The 18,300-nt window shown below is 48.7% G+C and overlaps 2 protein-coding genes across 2 annotated transcripts in view; one reads left to right on the top strand and one right to left on the bottom strand.

Moving 5' to 3' along the window:
* LOC149336542 (uncharacterized) overlaps positions 1-18,300 on the top strand; it is a 56,431-nt gene that overhangs the window by 29,892 nt on the left and 8,239 nt on the right. Inside the window, exons 2-6 of the mRNA XM_089554166.1 lie at positions 2,559-2,760; positions 7,645-7,900; positions 16,845-16,980; positions 17,343-17,510; positions 18,092-18,244. Of these exons, the coding sequence (XP_089410292.1) occupies positions 2,559-2,760; positions 7,645-7,900; positions 16,845-16,980; positions 17,343-17,510; positions 18,092-18,244 (915 nt within the window). The remainder of the gene's footprint in view (positions 1-2,558; positions 2,761-7,644; positions 7,901-16,844; positions 16,981-17,342; positions 17,511-18,091; positions 18,245-18,300) is intronic.
* LOC149336543 (uncharacterized) lies at positions 8,238-9,148 on the bottom strand. The gene has a single exon (XM_089554725.1). It carries the CDS (start codon positions 9,084-9,086, stop codon positions 8,238-8,240), a length of 849 nt encoding a protein of 282 aa, XP_089410851.1. The 5' UTR covers positions 9,087-9,148.

Raw genomic sequence — 18,300 nt, 5'->3', positions numbered from 1 at the left:
CTCCGTGCGCAGGTTTCCGGACGATTGAAATGGCAGAGGCGCTTGTAGCTAGGTCGTTTTTTTTTTTGGGCATCTGTCGCATGATTACGCATACACCGGGAAACATTGGACATGAAGACGAGGAATAAAGGACCAAAACAAAAAAAGATGCCTGGTTTGACTTTCATGCTCTTTATTCGGTATTCGGACACTGCTCGCGTGTTACGTGCGTGCATGAGCGTGCGTGTGCGCGAGTTTAAAACTGACGGTTCGGTATTCGGACACTGCTCGCGTGTTACGTGCGTGCATGAGCGTGAGTGTGCGCGAGTTTAAAACTGACGGCATTTGCCGACTGCGCGAGGCAAGATAGCTCCAACTGACTGCATAACCCCAGCCATGCGCGGCAGTGGTAGTGAATCGCAGAGCTGGCGCGAAGTAAGCGTCGGCTTTTGGCATTTTCCACTCGTCCATCACAGCTTCCCACGGTTGATCGGAGTCGCATTCTGCTGGCCCGTACTTGAAAGATTCCTTTTTATTATCCCCACTATTTTTCTATGACAATGAGGTCGGCTATGACGGTCAAGTCGAGAAAGAGGGGCAGAAGCCTGTCATCAAATATTTTAGTGTATTTTCCTAACAGGGGTAGGCTCGGAATCAGACAGACGGGACCGAGTCTGTCCCTTGATACCACATCCCAGATGTTAACGCTCTGATGACCGCTTGTTTTCACGTCCTGGGAGTAGCCAGAGTGATAGACAGACAGTCCCTTGAGTGCATAGGAGGAAAGGAAGTTCATTAAATATTTGGCGTATCTACTTTTGTGTTTGCGCCCGTCTCGTTAGCAATCAGAGCACAACCATTCTGAACTTCATGCTGTGTAGCTACGAGTTCAGTTTGGTTGCGTACAGTGACTAGCGTGACATAGGCGTGTTTTCGTTTAAGCAACTGTACTTTGAATTTTGTTCTTTTCGGCATTTTTATTTTATTATTTGTTTGAATAATTGACTTAAAGGCGTTTATTTTGAAGATGATGGCACAAGACCACTGTGGGGGGAAATGGGGATAGAACTTTAGTCACAAGTCGAGGCCGAAGTGAATGTAGTGTTCATTCCGCTGTGGCTGCACCCGATCAGAAGTGCTGTTGTCGGCATACCCATAGCAACCTGATCAGGCCGCTTTGGCTCCCATGTGCAGCAAATATGAACTGTTTGTATCTAGTGTCTCCCGTATACAATTACCGTACCACGCTTCCTACGAATTTTTTAATATTTTTTCCTTTCTAATGACGCACATATTCATTGGTAAAGAGTCATAAGGCAAGCACACACTAGGTTAGGTTCCCCTTAATTCGCCATTAAGTCCGGCATTTTTGTGGCCTTTTTGTTGAGCGCTCCCCTCACAATCTTAAGATTCTTTGTTTAATTCTCCGCACCTTCGCAATAAATTTTATTTTTCTTTGGTGATGACGTCATCGAGTTTCTGGACGACGCCGGGCTTCGTTGCCGATGAGCCAGGCAGTGCTTTCGCATTGAAAGGTAGCCCGTAGAATTATCAAAATTTTTCCTACCTGCTCGCATCATAAGCTCCGTTTCCGCAACCACTGAAAACAACCACAGACACTATGCTTCACCGCAGGTGTTATGGCCACCTGGGTCTAAGCTTCTGGCATTAAACTGTCATGACTGCAGCCTTTACGGTTGCCTCTGTGCCTGTGCCTTTGGGCTGGTGTGTCCAAGCAGTAGGATTTGAATCCCCGGATTCAATTCCGGGGAATGGGGATCTCGGAAATAATTCCTATTTCGAATATCCTCATTACGCTTTAAGTTGAGAAAAAATTGGCAAAGGCTCACCTTGGTTAAGCCCGGAAATTGCGAAAGCAACTTCATCCGTTTCTTCAGCCCGCATCCGCCGTGTCTACCGCCGCTCTGCGTATACGGCTGTTGTTTTTGCACCTGAGAGAAGGATGAATAGCTCGCTGCTGTCTCTTACGCGCATTGCGACGAGCTTCCCTAGCGGTGGGCGGCATCGTCGCGAAGCAATGTTAAGCCGCTGGTGGTTGGCACAGCTACTGCTTACTAGCGACGTGAGTTGAGCAATCTCTTCGGCGTAACGCCACAATTGCGCTCCTAGCGGAGAGCGCAGGAGTTAGGCACCGATGAAGGCACCGCCGCTTCCTCCGACGGCGCGAGATGGTCGCCCAGCTCTTCGGCGTTACGTCACGCATGACGTCACATGGGGTTCATGGCACCGCCGCGTCACGGCAAAGGCTTGAAAGTGCAAGTAGTATTGCTTTCGCAATAAAAACGGCGGTACTGATGGCGGCAAAATATGATGGCGCAAAAATGGCGGACTGTGTGCAGCCACACTCACTGTTTCGGAACATATTATTTTCTATGTTCGCTATATGACCTGGAAAACCGCATATTTTCGAGATGAATGGTGCGAAATTCACCTGAAGCAAAAAAGTCACTGTTAAGTGCTGCCCACTATGAGAAAAAGTTGCGAGTTCGTTTTGTACACAGTTTTGCACAAAGGTCGAGCTTAAGTGTCCGCCAAAATTTTTCCCGCTTCATTTTCAGAGCATGGCAAGCTCATCGAAGAAGGTCCGAGGAGTCGTCACTGAAAAGTACATAGACACGCTTCGGAGCTTATGCACATTCACCAAAGCCACCGCTAAGGATATCAGCGGCATCTTCAACGAGTTCAACCGCACTCTTAGCAGGGGAGCGTCCAGGCAGTCTACCTCATCTCGTGGTGCCAGGAAGGGCCGTGGTGACTCCGGTAATGAAAGTTCTTTGCAGTGGGTGAATTGTTGCACTTTGGTAAAAAAAAGTTCGTTTCAGGATCCATCAAACTGTAACCTTAAGAAGTAGTTTTACTCCATACTGGTGTGGCACCACAGGGACAGGGACAGAGACAGTGACAACAACACAAGTGCTCACTAACAACTGACAAAATTTATTGAAAGCACAAAAAATATATAGACAAAACCAATGGTTACATGCACACTCATAACACGGTTACAAAGGTTACAGGCAAGCACACACGTTAAATCACGACGAATCTACCTGTTATCATGGTTTAGTGTTCTTTGCAGATAATCAACCTCGGCGTCAAGCAGCAGCAAGGATGGCAAACTCACGCATACATCTGCCGACTTCCTTATGCAAAAGGCCTCCATAATCTCCTGGGAAGTCTTATCTTTATGCTTCCAGAGAGTTTTATTCCATATGGAAAGATTGAGAAACGCGCTTTTAAACAAAATGCATAAAGGCAATGTTGTGAGACGGAAGTAGACCAACGTAGATAAGGGGACAGGCCAGATAATGTTTTTCTTATTGCTATAAAACAGACGAAATGGACGTGGTTGGCGCACTTGATTTAAAGAACGTATAACAGGTGATCAGTTGGGTCACAAGAGGAGATTCCAAACAGAAAACCTAGCTCAGCTAGCAGAGAATGGGACGTGGAGTTGCGATCAAGGAAGATTGAAATTGAAATTGAACTTTATTCCGTCGAGGCGGTAAGGGACTCGAACAAAAGTGAAAACATATCACTTGACGTGGTTCGAGCCCCCATTTACAAGGCATACAGCGGTTGCACATTTACATGTATAGCAGCATAGTCGCAAGAACATACACACATAGAAAGTGAGTCAAGACCTTCTTGTCTGAAAAGAAAAAAAAGAAGAAAAAAAATCTCATTTTACACAACAATAAGATGTCCCCATCACAACAAGACCAGCATAATACACCGGAGAAAAGAAAAGCATCGTTATACAATTATAGCGAGCATAACCATCACTCTTGTTGTGTAAAAAAAATTCTTCAGAGTTTGGGTGCTAACACTTTCGAAATTTATATCGTGTTTATGCAGATAATTTAACAAAGTTGGAAGTGAATGTTCGAGCATTTGACGGCTGATGGTTGTGCGTATGAACGGAATTTTCCAAATTTCAGGTGACCGCGATGTAGATCTACCTTCTCTTAAACTTAGACTTGATATGGTTTGAATGAGGACCTCATTGTTTTGGACACCCTGTTTATATCTTTTGGCTAAAATATGAGTAGAGCCGATGCACTGTAAGTACTTTGAATTGCATAAACAGGCTTTTAGTGTGTGCATAAGGATCTACCCCTGCGATAAGGCAAACTGCTTTTTTTTTGTAGCATGTGAATCTGTTGTAAATTTGTAAATGTTGTGCTTCCCCATACCAGAATACAATAGTTTACATGTGACTGAAACAATGCATTGAACAAAAGTAACTTAACTGGGGTCGGTAGAAAATATTTGAATTTCGCGAGTAAGCCGACACTTTTGGCAATTCAGGAAATAATATTGTTAACGTGAGTGTCCCATAACTTGTGTTTATGAAAATGTACACCAAGTATTTTTATTGTATCCACGACTTCTATAGTTGTGTCACCCAAGGTTAAATTAATACGTTGCGCTGATGACTGCCTTGGAGTGAAGATAACGACTTTTGTTTTCTTGCTGTTAATCTGCAGTGAGTTTGCGACACTCCAAGAATGTAAATAATTCAGAGTTCCTAATATTATTTTCCAGGGAGTCATAACTATTGCCTCGAAACAACAAAGTAGGGTCATCAGCATAGATTACATATTTTGCAGCTGTAGGGATGCTTGTGATATCATTGATGTAGAAATTAAATAACAAGGGCCCCAAGATGCTCCCTTGAGGTACTCCTGCATTAATTGTTTTGTACGTCGACATGTAGCTTCCGATTGTTGCACATTGCTTCCGTTTTTGCATGTATGACGTTATTAATTGTAGTGCAGTTCCTCGTATGCCATACAATTCTAATTTTTTTAGTAGTGCTGTGTGACAACACTACTAAAGATGCTTCTATGAAGAGAACGCGGCTGATACTGTGCGGAGTTCATTAGAAATTTTTGGATGAAGCCTCTAATGTGTCGCTGAAGCATAAAGCACAAAATTATATACACGCTGTATTGGCGGTATTGAATGACGACGGCCATTTAATGTGCTCCTGAGTCTATCTTCATGCGCATGAAAAGTCAACACTCCAGCACCTCGACCAGATGTCATTTGGTGGTGACAAAGACGCGTAGTAAGATGCGAAGCAGACAGAAGTGACGCTTAAGCAGATAATTTATTTGGCTCTCTTGCGCACACAAAGAACTGAACAACTCGGGAGCGACGATAGCAGCAAACCTATCCGGATGTCGTCGAAGAAATGAGCTCGGCCGCACTAAATGTAAAGCACGAAAGCCAGCGATAAGAACCTCGTAAAATGTAGCAGTTTCGCGTGGCTGCGATCATTAGAGACATATCTCGAAGCATATTGCATGAAATTAAACCTACAAAGCCGCGGGCCGGCAATTCGAGCGTGAACAAACAGTACAAGAATTGGCGGCATTACATTCACAACAGTTTAAGGGTGTGCCAAAGGCCACCATGCCACACTGTCTGATTGTGTATCGTACGTGCAGCAACGCCGTTACGACACCCCCCCCCCCTCCCCCCCAGACTCCAACATCTCCGTAGGTGGTAGGAGAAGTCTCACATGTGAGAACCTTACCAGCTTCGCAGGCCGAAGTGCTAGAACATGCTGCAGTACCAGACTCCGCGGCCAGGGCACATTTGATGCCCCCTGTACACGCATACACACCTGATTTTAAACAGCAAATGTCATCGTCCAAGTGATATGAAAAGAAGTTGGCTAAGTATATAACCGAACAGAGGCTAGCACACTTAGCGTGAAGCTATTTTGCACAAATACCACCAGCAGACTGTTTAGCCAAGCGAGACAAGTTTAAGAAGTCCTGATACCTAACATGGATAATTTGTATTGGAGGAACAGAATTGCCGATAGCTTCGGCCATGTAGTCTAGGCAAAGTTACGTGAAGGTTTCCCGTCAGCGTAGCACAACCAATTAAACGCAGTATATTAACATTCTTTAGGAAACCACCGTCGCACAATGCGTTACCTACGCAAAATATAACTAGCTTTAGTGACAAGTTAAACAGCAGTCGGTTATGGTAGAAGTAGTGGCGGATACCTATGTGCCGATAGCACAGAACTGGATCATACATAATAAAACATCTCTTCTGCGTCGGCCTAAAAAGACCAAAAGTACCTCCTGGTATGTGGGTCACGAGCGTTCATAAGTGACGCAGTAGGATCAGCTGTATTTGCTGTGCTTCCCTAATTCTTTCAGCCTTTCTTAAAAGAAATTAGCGTCCCGTGTAGCACTATATTCTTTAACGAAATTACCGCAAAGTGATCCCCGTTCTAATTCCGACGTGCCGCGCTGGGTGCACCTCTGCAGCTGCCAGCGCAGGAGCAACGCCAAGAGTAGAAAGCTTCGAGACGCAGATACAGCAGCGTAGATAGGAGTTTTTCTTCAGATACCTCTTAATGCACCACGTGTGAGGCGTAGTGCCGTCAGACTGCGCAGCTTCCTCCATTCTAAAATGTTACCAACGCATGTTTAGCACCCTCATATTAACTTTGAGTAGTTATAATCTTTATACGAGCAATTTCGAAGTTTAAATGAGGAAGTGCTTTGCTGAACCATTCAAGTACAGGCCGCCATGAGGGCTCGGTGGTTCTGGCGCTCGGCTGCTGACTCTAAAGACGCGGGTTCTATCCCAGCCGCGGCTGTCATATTTCTATAGAGGCGAAATTCTAGAGGCCCGTGTATTGTGCGATGTCAGTGCACGTTAAAAAACCCGAGGTGGTTGAAATTTCCGAAGCCCTTCACTACGGCGTCCCTCATAGCCTGAGTCGCTTTGGGACGTTAACCTCCACAAATTAAATTAAACATTCAAGTACGAAATTCAAGACCTTCATCGTGCATTCTGTGGTGCAGAGCCGATCCCTCCGTGATGCAGTTCGTTATGTTTAATTAATGCAGTGCATGTGCAGCTTCGACCAAAGAGCAATATGGCACGATATATTTTTGTCTGCACAAGGTAGGGTCAGATACCCATTAACCAAGTATTTAACCCCCGAGAAGGCGAACACCAGGCCAGGCGAAAGGTTGTAGCTATTGTATCAACCGTGGACACCCGGTGTGACAGTGGAGTTTGAACACCGCACTTCCCCCATGAGAGGCGGATGGTGAAGACAGAGGGCACCCCTGCGGGTCTATGATGCACTTATCCGGTGATTTGTGAACACAAATCTCCGGATATATTTTTACTTTTTTTATTTCCACCTATACATGGAATACGCTTTCCTGTATGTGCGACATTATGACGTATAATTTAATATTGAAATTTTGTTTTAATTATTGAAGTGTCAAGTGGTGTCGCTGCTGCACCTGTAATGTACACTGTAATGACATTATGCTTACTGATCACTGATTGCACTGTTTCAAAAGTAATTACTTGTCTAGCTACTTGCTATGTATTGTGTGTCCTCATGTATGAGCATCCACTTTCGTTGTTACATTTGTTTTTTCTCCTTGTGTTTGCATCTTTCCGCTGCCCTACCTTGCTGTAACCCCTTGGGCCCAGTCAAACTGCCTCGAGCAGCATTTTCTCCGAGAGTTCCTACCGTGTATATTGTGAAATAAATGAAGTAGAATTGAAGTAATAAAGGTACATGTAAAAGTGACAGAGGCTTCTCAAATGAACCTAATCAATTTCAGCATCTTTTTTTTCAAACTGTCACAGCGCTTCAAAGCGGCAGCGGCGACCGCGAGAACTTCGACCGGCCCTGCACGTGTGAGCCCGGCGAGGAGCAGTGCTGGCTCGTGTCCGAGCTGGAAGCATGGAACCGGGTGCTCTCCCGCAACTACATCGAGCTGCACGAACACTCCTGGGGCGAACTGGTCCTCCAGGGATTCAAATGTCCCGAAAGCAATGAGCCGGGAATCCGTGACGTCCTCATGACCTCCTTACTCATTAACGTGCTCCTGCGGCAGCACAGGCGAGTGGCGCATGCGAACGACTTGGGCAAGTTTAGCCCGTCACGTGCTTCTTTTTATTTTTTTGTATGCCAGAAGTGATTTTCGGCGGTTAGCCGCTGACCACGGCCGCCGCTGTGGCTGAGTGGTTATGGCGCTCGGCTGCTGACAAGAAAGAGTGGGCTTGATCATGGCCGCGGCGGTCGAATATCGATGCAGGCGAAATTCTAGAGGCCCGTGTACTGTGCGATGTTAGTGCACTGACTGCCTGACTGGAAAACTTGATATTTAAAATATGTACAGGGAGGGTGTGGAGCGGTGCTTAAGGGGCCGTTCCTTACAAACTAGGTGGGTTGCTAATTACAGGAGCCCATTGGTTGTAGCTACTGCTTGGGCGCGCCAGACCAAGGCGTTTTGGCTCGCCAGGTCAGAGCAGCCGAGCAGGCCCGCCTCCCAGTACTCCCGGGTAGGGTTGGGGATAAGGGGAAGGTGCGGGGTTGATTGGCATGCCCACACCATGTGGTAAACGTCGGAAGACTTTTCCCTACAGTGCGGGCACTCCCCTGCGCATGCAGGGTCGAAATGTTTGATGGCTGCCGGGCACAGCAGTGTTTTAGTATAAAGGCGAAGGAGTAAGCGTTTCTCCGCCTTCCTGAGGCCCTTGCAGGGCTTAGGGAAGATTGCATGGCCGAATTGGTAATATTGCATGATTTCCTTGAAGGTAAAAGCCGGATTGGGATCGGAGTCCGCATCGGGGGGAGGCGAGGGCGATGCCCGGAGAGTGAGCGCGCGGGCAGCGGCGTCGGCCGCTTCGTTTGCCTCGAGACCAGTGTGCGCGGGAGTCCATACTAGTGTGCGGGACGCGGGAGCCCCGAGGTAATTGTCATTCTGAAGTATTCGGCATGCCAAATAGGGAATAAAGCCCATTTCAATGTTCCTGCAAGCCCCTCGCGAGTCGGTAATGATGACCCGCGAGTCCTGATCGGCGGCGGCGAGCGCGATTGCCACTTCTTGCGCACGAGTAATGTCTTGTGCTTTGAACGTAAGGCTGTTCACTGCGGTGTTTTGGTGGACGACTGCGGCCGTGTACCAACCCCCATGGTGTGGGCCGGTGGCGTCCGCGTAAAATACTCCGCGTTTGTTTCCATAGTAGCGTGCCAAGGCTCCCGCCCGCGCGAGGCGCCGGCCACTATGGTCGTCTCGTGTCATGTTGGCCGGAAGAGGGCGGACGTGCAGGGCGTATCTCCAGATTTCGGGAATGCGCACGCGCTCTTCCGTCAGTTTTGGATGTTTAATGTGAAGTCAGGCAAGCTGGCGGTTACCCGACGGCGTCTTTGAGAGTCTTGTGTAGTGGTTTGTCAAGTGTGCTTCTCGGAGCTCCACGAAGGTGTTGACCATCCCCAGACCGAGGAGGCGCTGGTTGGACGTGGTGACCTGGAGGTCGAGAGCACGCTTGTAGATCTTACGGAGAACCACCTCAAGAGCTTCCTCGTCACATTTGCGAAGGTGGAGGTAAGGAGTCGAGTACAAGACTCGACTGGTTTCGAATGCGTGCGCCAGCCGCAAGGCATCTTTGCACCGTAACCCCCCGCGGTTATTGGAAACCCGGCGGATCATGCGGCCCACCTGGTCCCCCACCTTGCGCAATTTGGCCAGTGTTGTGTCGACACGGCGATGTTTATTGATAAAGAGACCCAGTACTCTGATCTCAGCGTGTTCTGGGATGGGTCCGCTCGCTAGGGACAGTTTGATTTTGGTAGTGCACTTCGGCGAGGGTCGAATGTGTACAAATTCCGATTTGGCCGGGGACATTCAAGGCGGCAGCTGCGGCCGTAAGCGTCCACAATCTCTGCCGCTTGCTGCAGGTTGACTTCAATGTCTCCTACCGATCCGTGTTTAGCCCAGATGGTGATGTCGTTGGCACAGAGCGCGTGCTGTATGCCCTCGACAATTTCCAGCTGGGCTTGGTTTCATCATTGCCAAATTGAATAGTAGGGGTGAGAGGATGGCGCCCTGCGGGGTACCTCTCGTACCTAATTGGTAGGGGCCGTGTTCTTCGTCTTGTATCAGGATATACGATTGCCGGGCGAAGAGAAATTGTCTAATGTACTGAAACGTGTTGTGTCTACAGTTGATTTGGGAGAGGTGCGTCAAAATGATGTCGTGTGCTATATTGCCGAAAGCCCCCTTCAAATCGAGGGCAAGTACTACCTTGTCATTAAGGGGGTATTCGAGGGGATTCAGAATTGCGTGGTCTAATTGAAGCAGGACATCCTGCGAGGACCGGTGCGGGCGGAACCAGAACATGGTGTCTGCGAATACATTTTGGTTTTCCAAAAACTTGGACAGCCTGTCTCGCACCATAGTCTCCATCAGCTTTCCCGCACAAGACGTGAGGGAGATGGGACGGAGGTTGTCCGTGTTTATGGCTTTGCCGGCTTTAGGAATGAAAGTGACCAGGGTGGTCTTCCATTCCATTGGGAGGGGCGCCTCATCTAGCCAGATTGAGTTTATGTATGCGAGGAAAGCCTCGTAGGCCGGGTCGGGAAGGTTGGCAAGTAATTTCAGTTATTTTGTCCCTTCCCGGCGCCGTTCCTCGTTTTATTTTACTCAAGGCCGCCTTCAGGTCGTGGAGCCGGAACGGTTGATCCAGTTCCGCGTTCTCGGAACCTGCATACGAGTACGCTGGCCCTCGGGGGCCCTGTTGGATGCAGAGGTATTGATCGCGTAATATGCATGCTAATTTTGAGGTATCTCCGCTGAAGCTATGGATAGCCCGTTGGAGATGATTTTGTGTCTCGGCTCTGGTTTTAGTCGGATCGATCAAGGCGCGAAAGAGACGCCAAGTGCTCCGGCTAGACATCTGCCTAGGGGCTGTATTGCAGCGGTCCACCCAGTTCGAGTTGGCTAGCTGGGCCGCATACTCAGCCGCTCGCTGAGTGAGCTCGGCGATGCGAATTTTGAGTTTCTGATTCTGTTTTTGGCGGCGCCATCTGCGGACGAGGCTATGCCGCGCCTCCCAGAGGTGCAGGAGGTGGTTTTCCACCTCCGGCGTGGCCTCTGATAGTTTAACTTGAGTTTCTACCGAACGAAGATGCGTAACCAATTCTTGTGACCACGCGTGGTAGCCTCGTTCGTGAATGGGGGCCTAATTAGTGTATGTGTGCCGGAACTTTGTCCAGTCGGGCAGGCGGGCTTGGGCGTGGTATCTTGCCAGTGGTTTGGTGTAAGGCTGATGTTGAGTATGCAGTGGTCACTGCCGAGGGTTTCCTCGGTGTTGGTCGATTCTGCGTGTCTTATGTTTTTGGTGAAGGTAAGGCCCGGACACGTGTCCCGAGGCACGAAGTTAGCCAACCGCGTTGAATGTGCAGGGTCGGTGGGGTCGGTGTGAAGGGTCAGGCACAGCGTGGACGCAAGTTCAGCTAGCTTACGTCCGCGCTTCTCTTCACGCACGTACCCCCAGAGTGTGCTATGAGCGTTGAAGTCGCCCGCGATCACCAGGGGGTCCCTGCCCGCAGCCTTCAGGGTGCGACTGAAGAGGGCTGCGAAAGTTACGTATTTATCTTGGGAGAAGAATAGATGTTAAGTATATGTAAGGGTGCGTTTTTTTTCTTAAGCGGAAGAAGAATGACCATTACATAGGAGTATGCAGTATTGAGGTCCAAATCAACCAAGTTGGCTGTGCAATTTTTGTGCACGCAGATACAGGTAGATGGGTCCTGCTGGAACGTAACATAATTTGTAAGAGTTGCGCCGCTCCCTGGCTCCTGGAGGGCAACCACCGCAGGAAGTGAATCGAATGTTGACAGGAAGAGCCGAAGCTTCGACCGCTTGGCGCGGGAACGGATTCCCCGGCAGTTACACTGGGTAATTTGGATGGGGGTAGCCGAATTGATTTGAGAAGAACGCCTAATTTGAGGCCTGCTCGCCATGGTCAGTTAAATGAGAGGGCGATTGTAGGGACGCTGCTCCGGAGCCAGTACTCGCGGTGAGGGGGCCATCCTCTATTCCGTAGAGCGAGCAGCTGTCAGTTTCCGTGGCGCGACGCGAGGTTTTGGGATAGCGGCCAGACACGTATTTGACTAGACCGCCGACTCGTCGGACGCCACGCGAAGATTGTGCGATGTGCTGTGCGACGATTTTGGGTACAATTTCGGTAATTTTTGCGATCGCGGAGGTGATTGCCGCGGAAATTTGACTTTCCAGGGCATTAAAACGGGCGTCATGCGGGCCTCTAGACGGACCTCAAGTGCAGCTTCCGCGTTCAGTGCTGCGTTCGATGCCGCGGGCTCACTCTCCATTGCCTCGGTAGCGGGTTGCGAGGGGGGCTTGATAGGCTGTTTTGATTCCAATTCTAGGAGCGCGATTTTCTGGAGCAGCATCTCAATTTTGCCCTCAAGAGCCGTTATTTTGGTTTGCTCACCACTGCATGCCGCAGGGGGGCAGGAGGGAGGGAGGAGCAGGCAGCCCTGTCCGTATCGCTCACCTGCGTTTCATGTTTCATGGCGTTGACCCAGGCGCCGGGCTTGTTGCGTGGTTGCGCTGTCGACTGCTTTACAGTGTCGCCGTGTGGTGGCGGCTGCGTCGACGGGCGCTTGCCGGCTCCTCCGTTGGGTGTCGCCGGCTTCTCAATGTTGTTGTCCCGGCTTGGTAACTCACCGGGGGCGCCAAGATGGCAGCTCTTCTTCTTGGCAGCTACTTTCGTTTTTAGAGCGCAGCTCTTTGGCGTCCGTTCCTGGGTTTCGCGTCGTCGTCGGCGTTGTCGTCGGCCTCGTAACCAGCTCCGCCCCCCTTTCATCCCCCCAGCGCTAGCAGCGACCGACTGATACCGCTGGATGCCGCTGACGCCGCTAGAGAGTCAAGATAACGTGACTGCATAGAACACCGTCGCCGCCATGCAGAAAGAGGAGGAAAGGGTCCCCCCCCCCCTGTCGGCCTCGTAACCAGCTCCGCCCCCCTTTCATCCCCCCAGCGCTAGCAGCGACCGACTGATACCGCTGGATGCCATGACGCCGCTAGAGAGTCAAGATAACGTGACTGCATAGAACACCGTCGCCGCCGTGCAGAAAGAGGAGGAAAGGGTCCCCCCCCCCCTGTTCTTGTGTGGCGGATAGGGTGCTCTTCAGTTGCCGACGCGCCGGTTATTTCACGTAGGCCCCGGCACGTCGACGAATACGTGACCACCTTCCCACGGCTAGACCTGGTTCTTAGCGCTGAGGAAGCGAGGGTATCATATTGTTTGTGTCGGCATCGGCGGCGTTGTCCCTGAAACCAACTCCGCAGCTGGGGTTGACTCACTATCGAAAAGATGAAACAGCTTATTTGCTGCGCTCAAATTTCGCATTAGGAAGTAACGTAATCGTCGGTAATTTTTTCGCTTGCGTTTTTGTGCTTGAGGTTCTAGGGGCCGGATTTCCTGCGCAACCCCAGAGGGTGTGTGCCTGGGTGGCGATGTCTCCCGGGTAACAATTTGGGCAGACAGGGTTGTATTTCCCGTCTGTGATGAGTGGAAGTCTAGAATGGCTACGCAGGTTGCAGACACACTCAATCCTTAGCCATTCTAGACTTTCACTCATCACAGATGGACGCCGCCAGTTTGGCTTGAGCGAGCGAGCGGCGCGCGACCGCTTCGCTGAGGGATTGCTTCTAAATTTCGGAACAGCTGTGGACTTGTCACCTTCTGAGGTTGAAACGGTCGTCCAGATCATGCCGTCGGGGTCGTAACCACTCACGATTGATGCAGGGGCAGCCATATTATCTCGGGAGGCCGGTTCCACGCCGACGCCTTTAGGCGAAACTGCGTCGCCCGGGTGGCCGGGTGTAATTCGGCCTTAAAATCTTCAAAATTGGGCACACCTGGCGAAATTTGGCATCCAAGCGGTCCAGATTGCTTGCTGCGTCGAAAGACGCAGGTGGTCGAAATTTCCGGAGGCATTCGATACAGGAACGCCTCTTCATTGCGGCGTTGCTCATAGCCTGAGTCGCTTTGGAAAGCTAAACCTCCATAAACCATTCACCATAGCCCCTGGTCACGCTTTCCACTCCAGCACTTCTGTCCATACGCGTTGTCTGCGCAATACATTCAAAGATTTGGGCCAAGTGAGCTCCTACTGCATCCATTTCGCTTGAAACTTCTGCTTTGTCTTGTGAAGCAGTCACGAGGAGGAGGATATTACGAGGAGATGAATGGCGTGGAGACGACCAGAGGGTACCAGGGACGAAGATCATAGGTCTCCACATTGTTTGAGGAGTACCGTGAGACTAGCATCCAAGAACTTTGGCTGTTGACCTGGAGGCACTAAAAAAATCTCTAGTTGGAACCTGTACAACCCGAATGGAAGGGTAGAACCCGAATGAACGTGTTCATTTTATGCGCCGTCGGTGACTCGTAATCTTACACGAAAGCGTGCGTTGACCGCCGGCACATACTGTGATGCGGCGGGGCAGAGAATTGTGTGGCGGTGTAGTGAAATGAAACATTTTTTTTTAAATACCGCTTTTTGTGTGTACCCTGGTGTATGAACAGGACTTCATATTGCAATATCTGCTTACGATGCTCTCAGGAACATAATCTTGCTTCACAAAAATATCAGTGCGAAGACAGAATAGACATAGGATCGGGTGAGCCGGTCGGTATCAGTAAACACAATGCTCAGCTATGTTCGAGAGCAACAGTATTATCCGAAATATTTTCGAGGATAATCAAGGGAAAGCACATAGCCAACAATTCTTGGCAAAATAATTTCTAAGGGAAAAACCGTTGATGATCACAATTTTTCTAATAATGTGAGATTTCACTTTAACAATCGATATATCCGCAGATCACCCGATTCTCACATTTTTTTTTAATTAAAGTTCTTGCTATCGCCAAAAGCGTTCCGGTAATCGCCCGGAAATCTATAATCGCTCACAAGGAAATTTTAACCGTATGTAAGCCAATGTCGTTCCATGCAGCGCTCTATGTGATCCAGGAGACCCGTACGGGCCCCGAAACGTCGTTTGCTTTTTGAAGAATTTGTTGGCGAGTGTATGTTTGTTATTTACGGTACGTTGCCGATTGGTTTTTTTCTGCGGTCTTAACTGTTCGAAGCGATCGATGGAAACACTTTAGAAGTAGTATTTTGCTACATATCACAAGAATGAACCATGTTTCCCTAACAGTATCTTGCATTTTTAAATTTTCCAAATTTTTGTCGGAGAATCTTGGACGTTATTTGGATCTACGAAGATGAGCCAGTGAAAATACATTGCAGGCGTGTTCGGATCAGTCAGAAAACTACACCTAAGCTGCACACCTCCATAGAGTGCATAGCAAAACTGAACTGCGTAAATAAAATAAGGGCGTCACTATGACGTTGATACACCATTGACAAGACAGAGCTCAATGTTTTGCATTATGTCTTTCAGCTTGCCATTCTAATCACAAGCCACGGTGTCTTATCACAGCGTCAATCAGAGGGACTTTACACTGCGACTAAACTTGAGCTTATGTTCAGCTAATAGGAAACAGCCTGAGCGCGCACTGTACAACATCTGCTCATCGAGCAATGGTAGTTGATTAAGCAAAGACCACAGATGCTAGAAACAGACGCAGCGCTAATAGAAGTACTCACTGACAATTTTTATAACTGGCAATTTATTGGGCCACGTCTCAATAGCTGGTAGGCACGCAGGTCGAGCTTATGAGAAAAAAAAGTGCGCTGAAGCCCCCTATGCGCTCTCCCTGAGCTCGGTGGTAGGCCTATATGCCATCCGTTGTCAGAGGGGGGCCGTTTGTGATTTTTATCGCAGAAAACATAGGCGCTACTTGATATCTCAGAATTCGAGATATCTATACACATATATGTTTTATCGCCCTCAAGAGCTACAGCGAGTTGCGAGTACTGGGAAATTTTGAGTGCAGAGTATTCACTGATGGCAATATAGGGGTGATCTGCTGCTATCAGACGGATTTCAGTGTCTCCGCAACCCTGTGTATCATCGTGCCGCTCTGTTGAGTGATAGCAGCCATATAAATAAGAATGCACTAGCGGTTAGCCGCTTCCTTAGAGAGAAAAGAAAACATTGATAAAAGAAGGTGCTGCCTTGTGGTGGACCCTACATCCAAAATGCACAGCACCCGATGGCCCTGCACACTGCAGCCTCAGAAACAGCCTATTCAGTGCCGAGAAACTCTAGTCGAGTTAAATTTATCGCGCGGCTGTGTCACCGAAAACTAAATACTTATCAGTTGGAAAGCAGGGTAGAGAAACAGAGACCAAAGAAGACGACAGCACAAACGGATTCAACCTGTCGTCCTTTCCTGTTTTATCTCTTACTGAAGGCTTTTAGAATGTCAATAACTGCGCTGACAGCTAATGAAAAAACTAGAAAAAGAAGAATGGGGTGAAGCGCAATTGGCAGGTTCTTCCAGATCATGAATTGCAGTTTCCCAGTAGCCATTTGCAGAAAAGTACATAACAGCTGTATATTACCGGTACTCACCCGCGGGACAGAAACGTGGAGGCTAACGAAAAAGGTTCAGCTTAAGTTAAGGACAACGCAGCGAGCTATGGAAAGAAAAATGATAGGTGTAACGTTAAGAGATCGGAAGCGGGCGGAGTGGGTGAGGAAACAAACGCGAGTTAATGACATCCTAGTCGAAATCAAGAGGAAGAAATGGGCTTGGGCAGGCCATGTAATGCGAAGGCAAGATAACCGCTGGTTCTTAAGGGTAACGGCGTGGATTTCAAGAGAAGGCAAGCGTAGCAGGGGGCGACAGAAAGTTGGGTGGGCGGATGACATAAAGAAGTTTACAGTGAAACCGTGGCAGCAGCTGGCAAGGACAGGGTTATTTGGAGAGAGTTGTGCAAGGGTTTTCTCCTGCAGTGGGAATAATTAAGGTTACGATGCTAATAATGAATGGCTACTCAACAGGAAGCATTCAAGTTGGTTTCTTTTTTTTTTTTTTCCTGTCTGGTATTTCAGGTGCGTAACCGACGTTGTTATCGACCATGCTATAACGAAGATCGAGATGGGCATCTTCTGGCATTCCCTGCAGAACGGAGCTACGGGAGTGCGCTCCTTCTCGTTCACTTCTTCAGTGAGCGCTGAACTCAAGCTGGTGAGCTGAGCAATAACAGATTCATCATAGTGTAATCATATACTGCTACAGCGAACCGCCAACGGCATGCGCAGGTCATTCCGGTACACCAACCAAGCAGCACATGTAATAGGCCCAGTGTTGCAAATGCATGGTTTCACCCTGGTCTTTTGTAGGGCCAGCATTTGCCAATACGTTTCCAATATTGGACCAATTACCTCTGCTGCTTGGTCATGCGCAACAGAACCTCGCCACTCCGTGGTACCTGTTGGCAGCTCGAAGTATACGACGACGCTATATATAAACGCAAGTTCATCGAGATGTAAGACTAGCCATCGTAATCTCTTTCCCCACCCCTTTCCTTCTGTCTGCGTTTCCACCAGCTTCAGTGGATGAGCGTGGGCATGTGGTCCCAGTCGGCGGTCTGCCTCCCTTCTCTCCGCGACCTTCACGTATCGCGGGTCCTTTTCGACGCCGAAGCGGCGGAGACGCTGGGCGACTACCTTGTGCGCACCACTACCCTCAAGTGCATCGGCTTTCAAGACGTCCAGGTAACGCTTTCAACTCGCGGTCATTTGAACTTTTTATATGCGACTGTCTCCCATTCCCCAGTCCTGGAGCCAAGATAACGAAATGAAATTCAATTTTGTAGCAATGTAGCTTCAAAAAGAGTTGTTAATTTCAACGTTTGGACAGTGCAGATGAAGACATATGCTATATATATATGCTTTATATATGCTACATATGTCTTGTCATATGCTATTTTCTTTGAACTGCGTCTGTTCGAATACTCATTTCAGAACCTGTGCTCTCGCTACGCATTGAAGAAAAACTTCTCTAAAGCTGCTTTGTTTTATTTTTCTTTAATAGCGATTAGGAAGGGAACTGAAACAAAATGAAAAAAAAAATTTTGGCCAGTAAAACCTGATTTTTAGTACGTTTCCTGAGACAACTACGGGGGTTAAATTGCTAAGCCTGCAGACCACTTGCAGTTTGGTTTACAGGCGAGCCGAGTTGCATGTGATCTCCGGATGTGCTAAGCGACGAAAAGTTGTCTGCTCTTCCTTCGTGTCCAGTGCCTGCAAATACAGAGACCTTATGACTTGCTCACTGCCATTTATTTCTTCCGCAGGCTGGAGATGAGAACGCTACTGTGTTCCTGGACTCTCTGGCTCAAAACCAGACGGTCACAAGCCTCGTGTTGCCAGAGCACTTCGTGATGGCACAGGAGGGCCAGGCACTTGCACGTGTCGTGCAAAACCACGTTGCTCTGGAGGGCCTGGAGGTAAGGCCGATGGTAGTTCTTCTGTATAGTATAGTTTTTTGTATAGACAAGCGTGC

This window comes from Amblyomma mixtum, chromosome 7, assembly GCF_055824585.1.
Source record: "Amblyomma mixtum isolate Tamu chromosome 7, ASM5582458v1, whole genome shotgun sequence".
Classification (NCBI taxonomy): domain Eukaryota; kingdom Metazoa; phylum Arthropoda; class Arachnida; order Ixodida; family Ixodidae; genus Amblyomma; species Amblyomma mixtum.
The sequence above is the reverse complement of the archived record's forward strand: the minus strand, read 5'-3'. Positions and strand labels throughout refer to the sequence as shown.

Excerpts from the sequence above, each read along its gene's own strand:
- LOC149336543 (XM_089554725.1), bottom strand. The coding sequence starts at position 9,086 with ATGACACGAGACGACCATAGTGGCCGGCGCCTCGCGCGGGCGGGAGCC.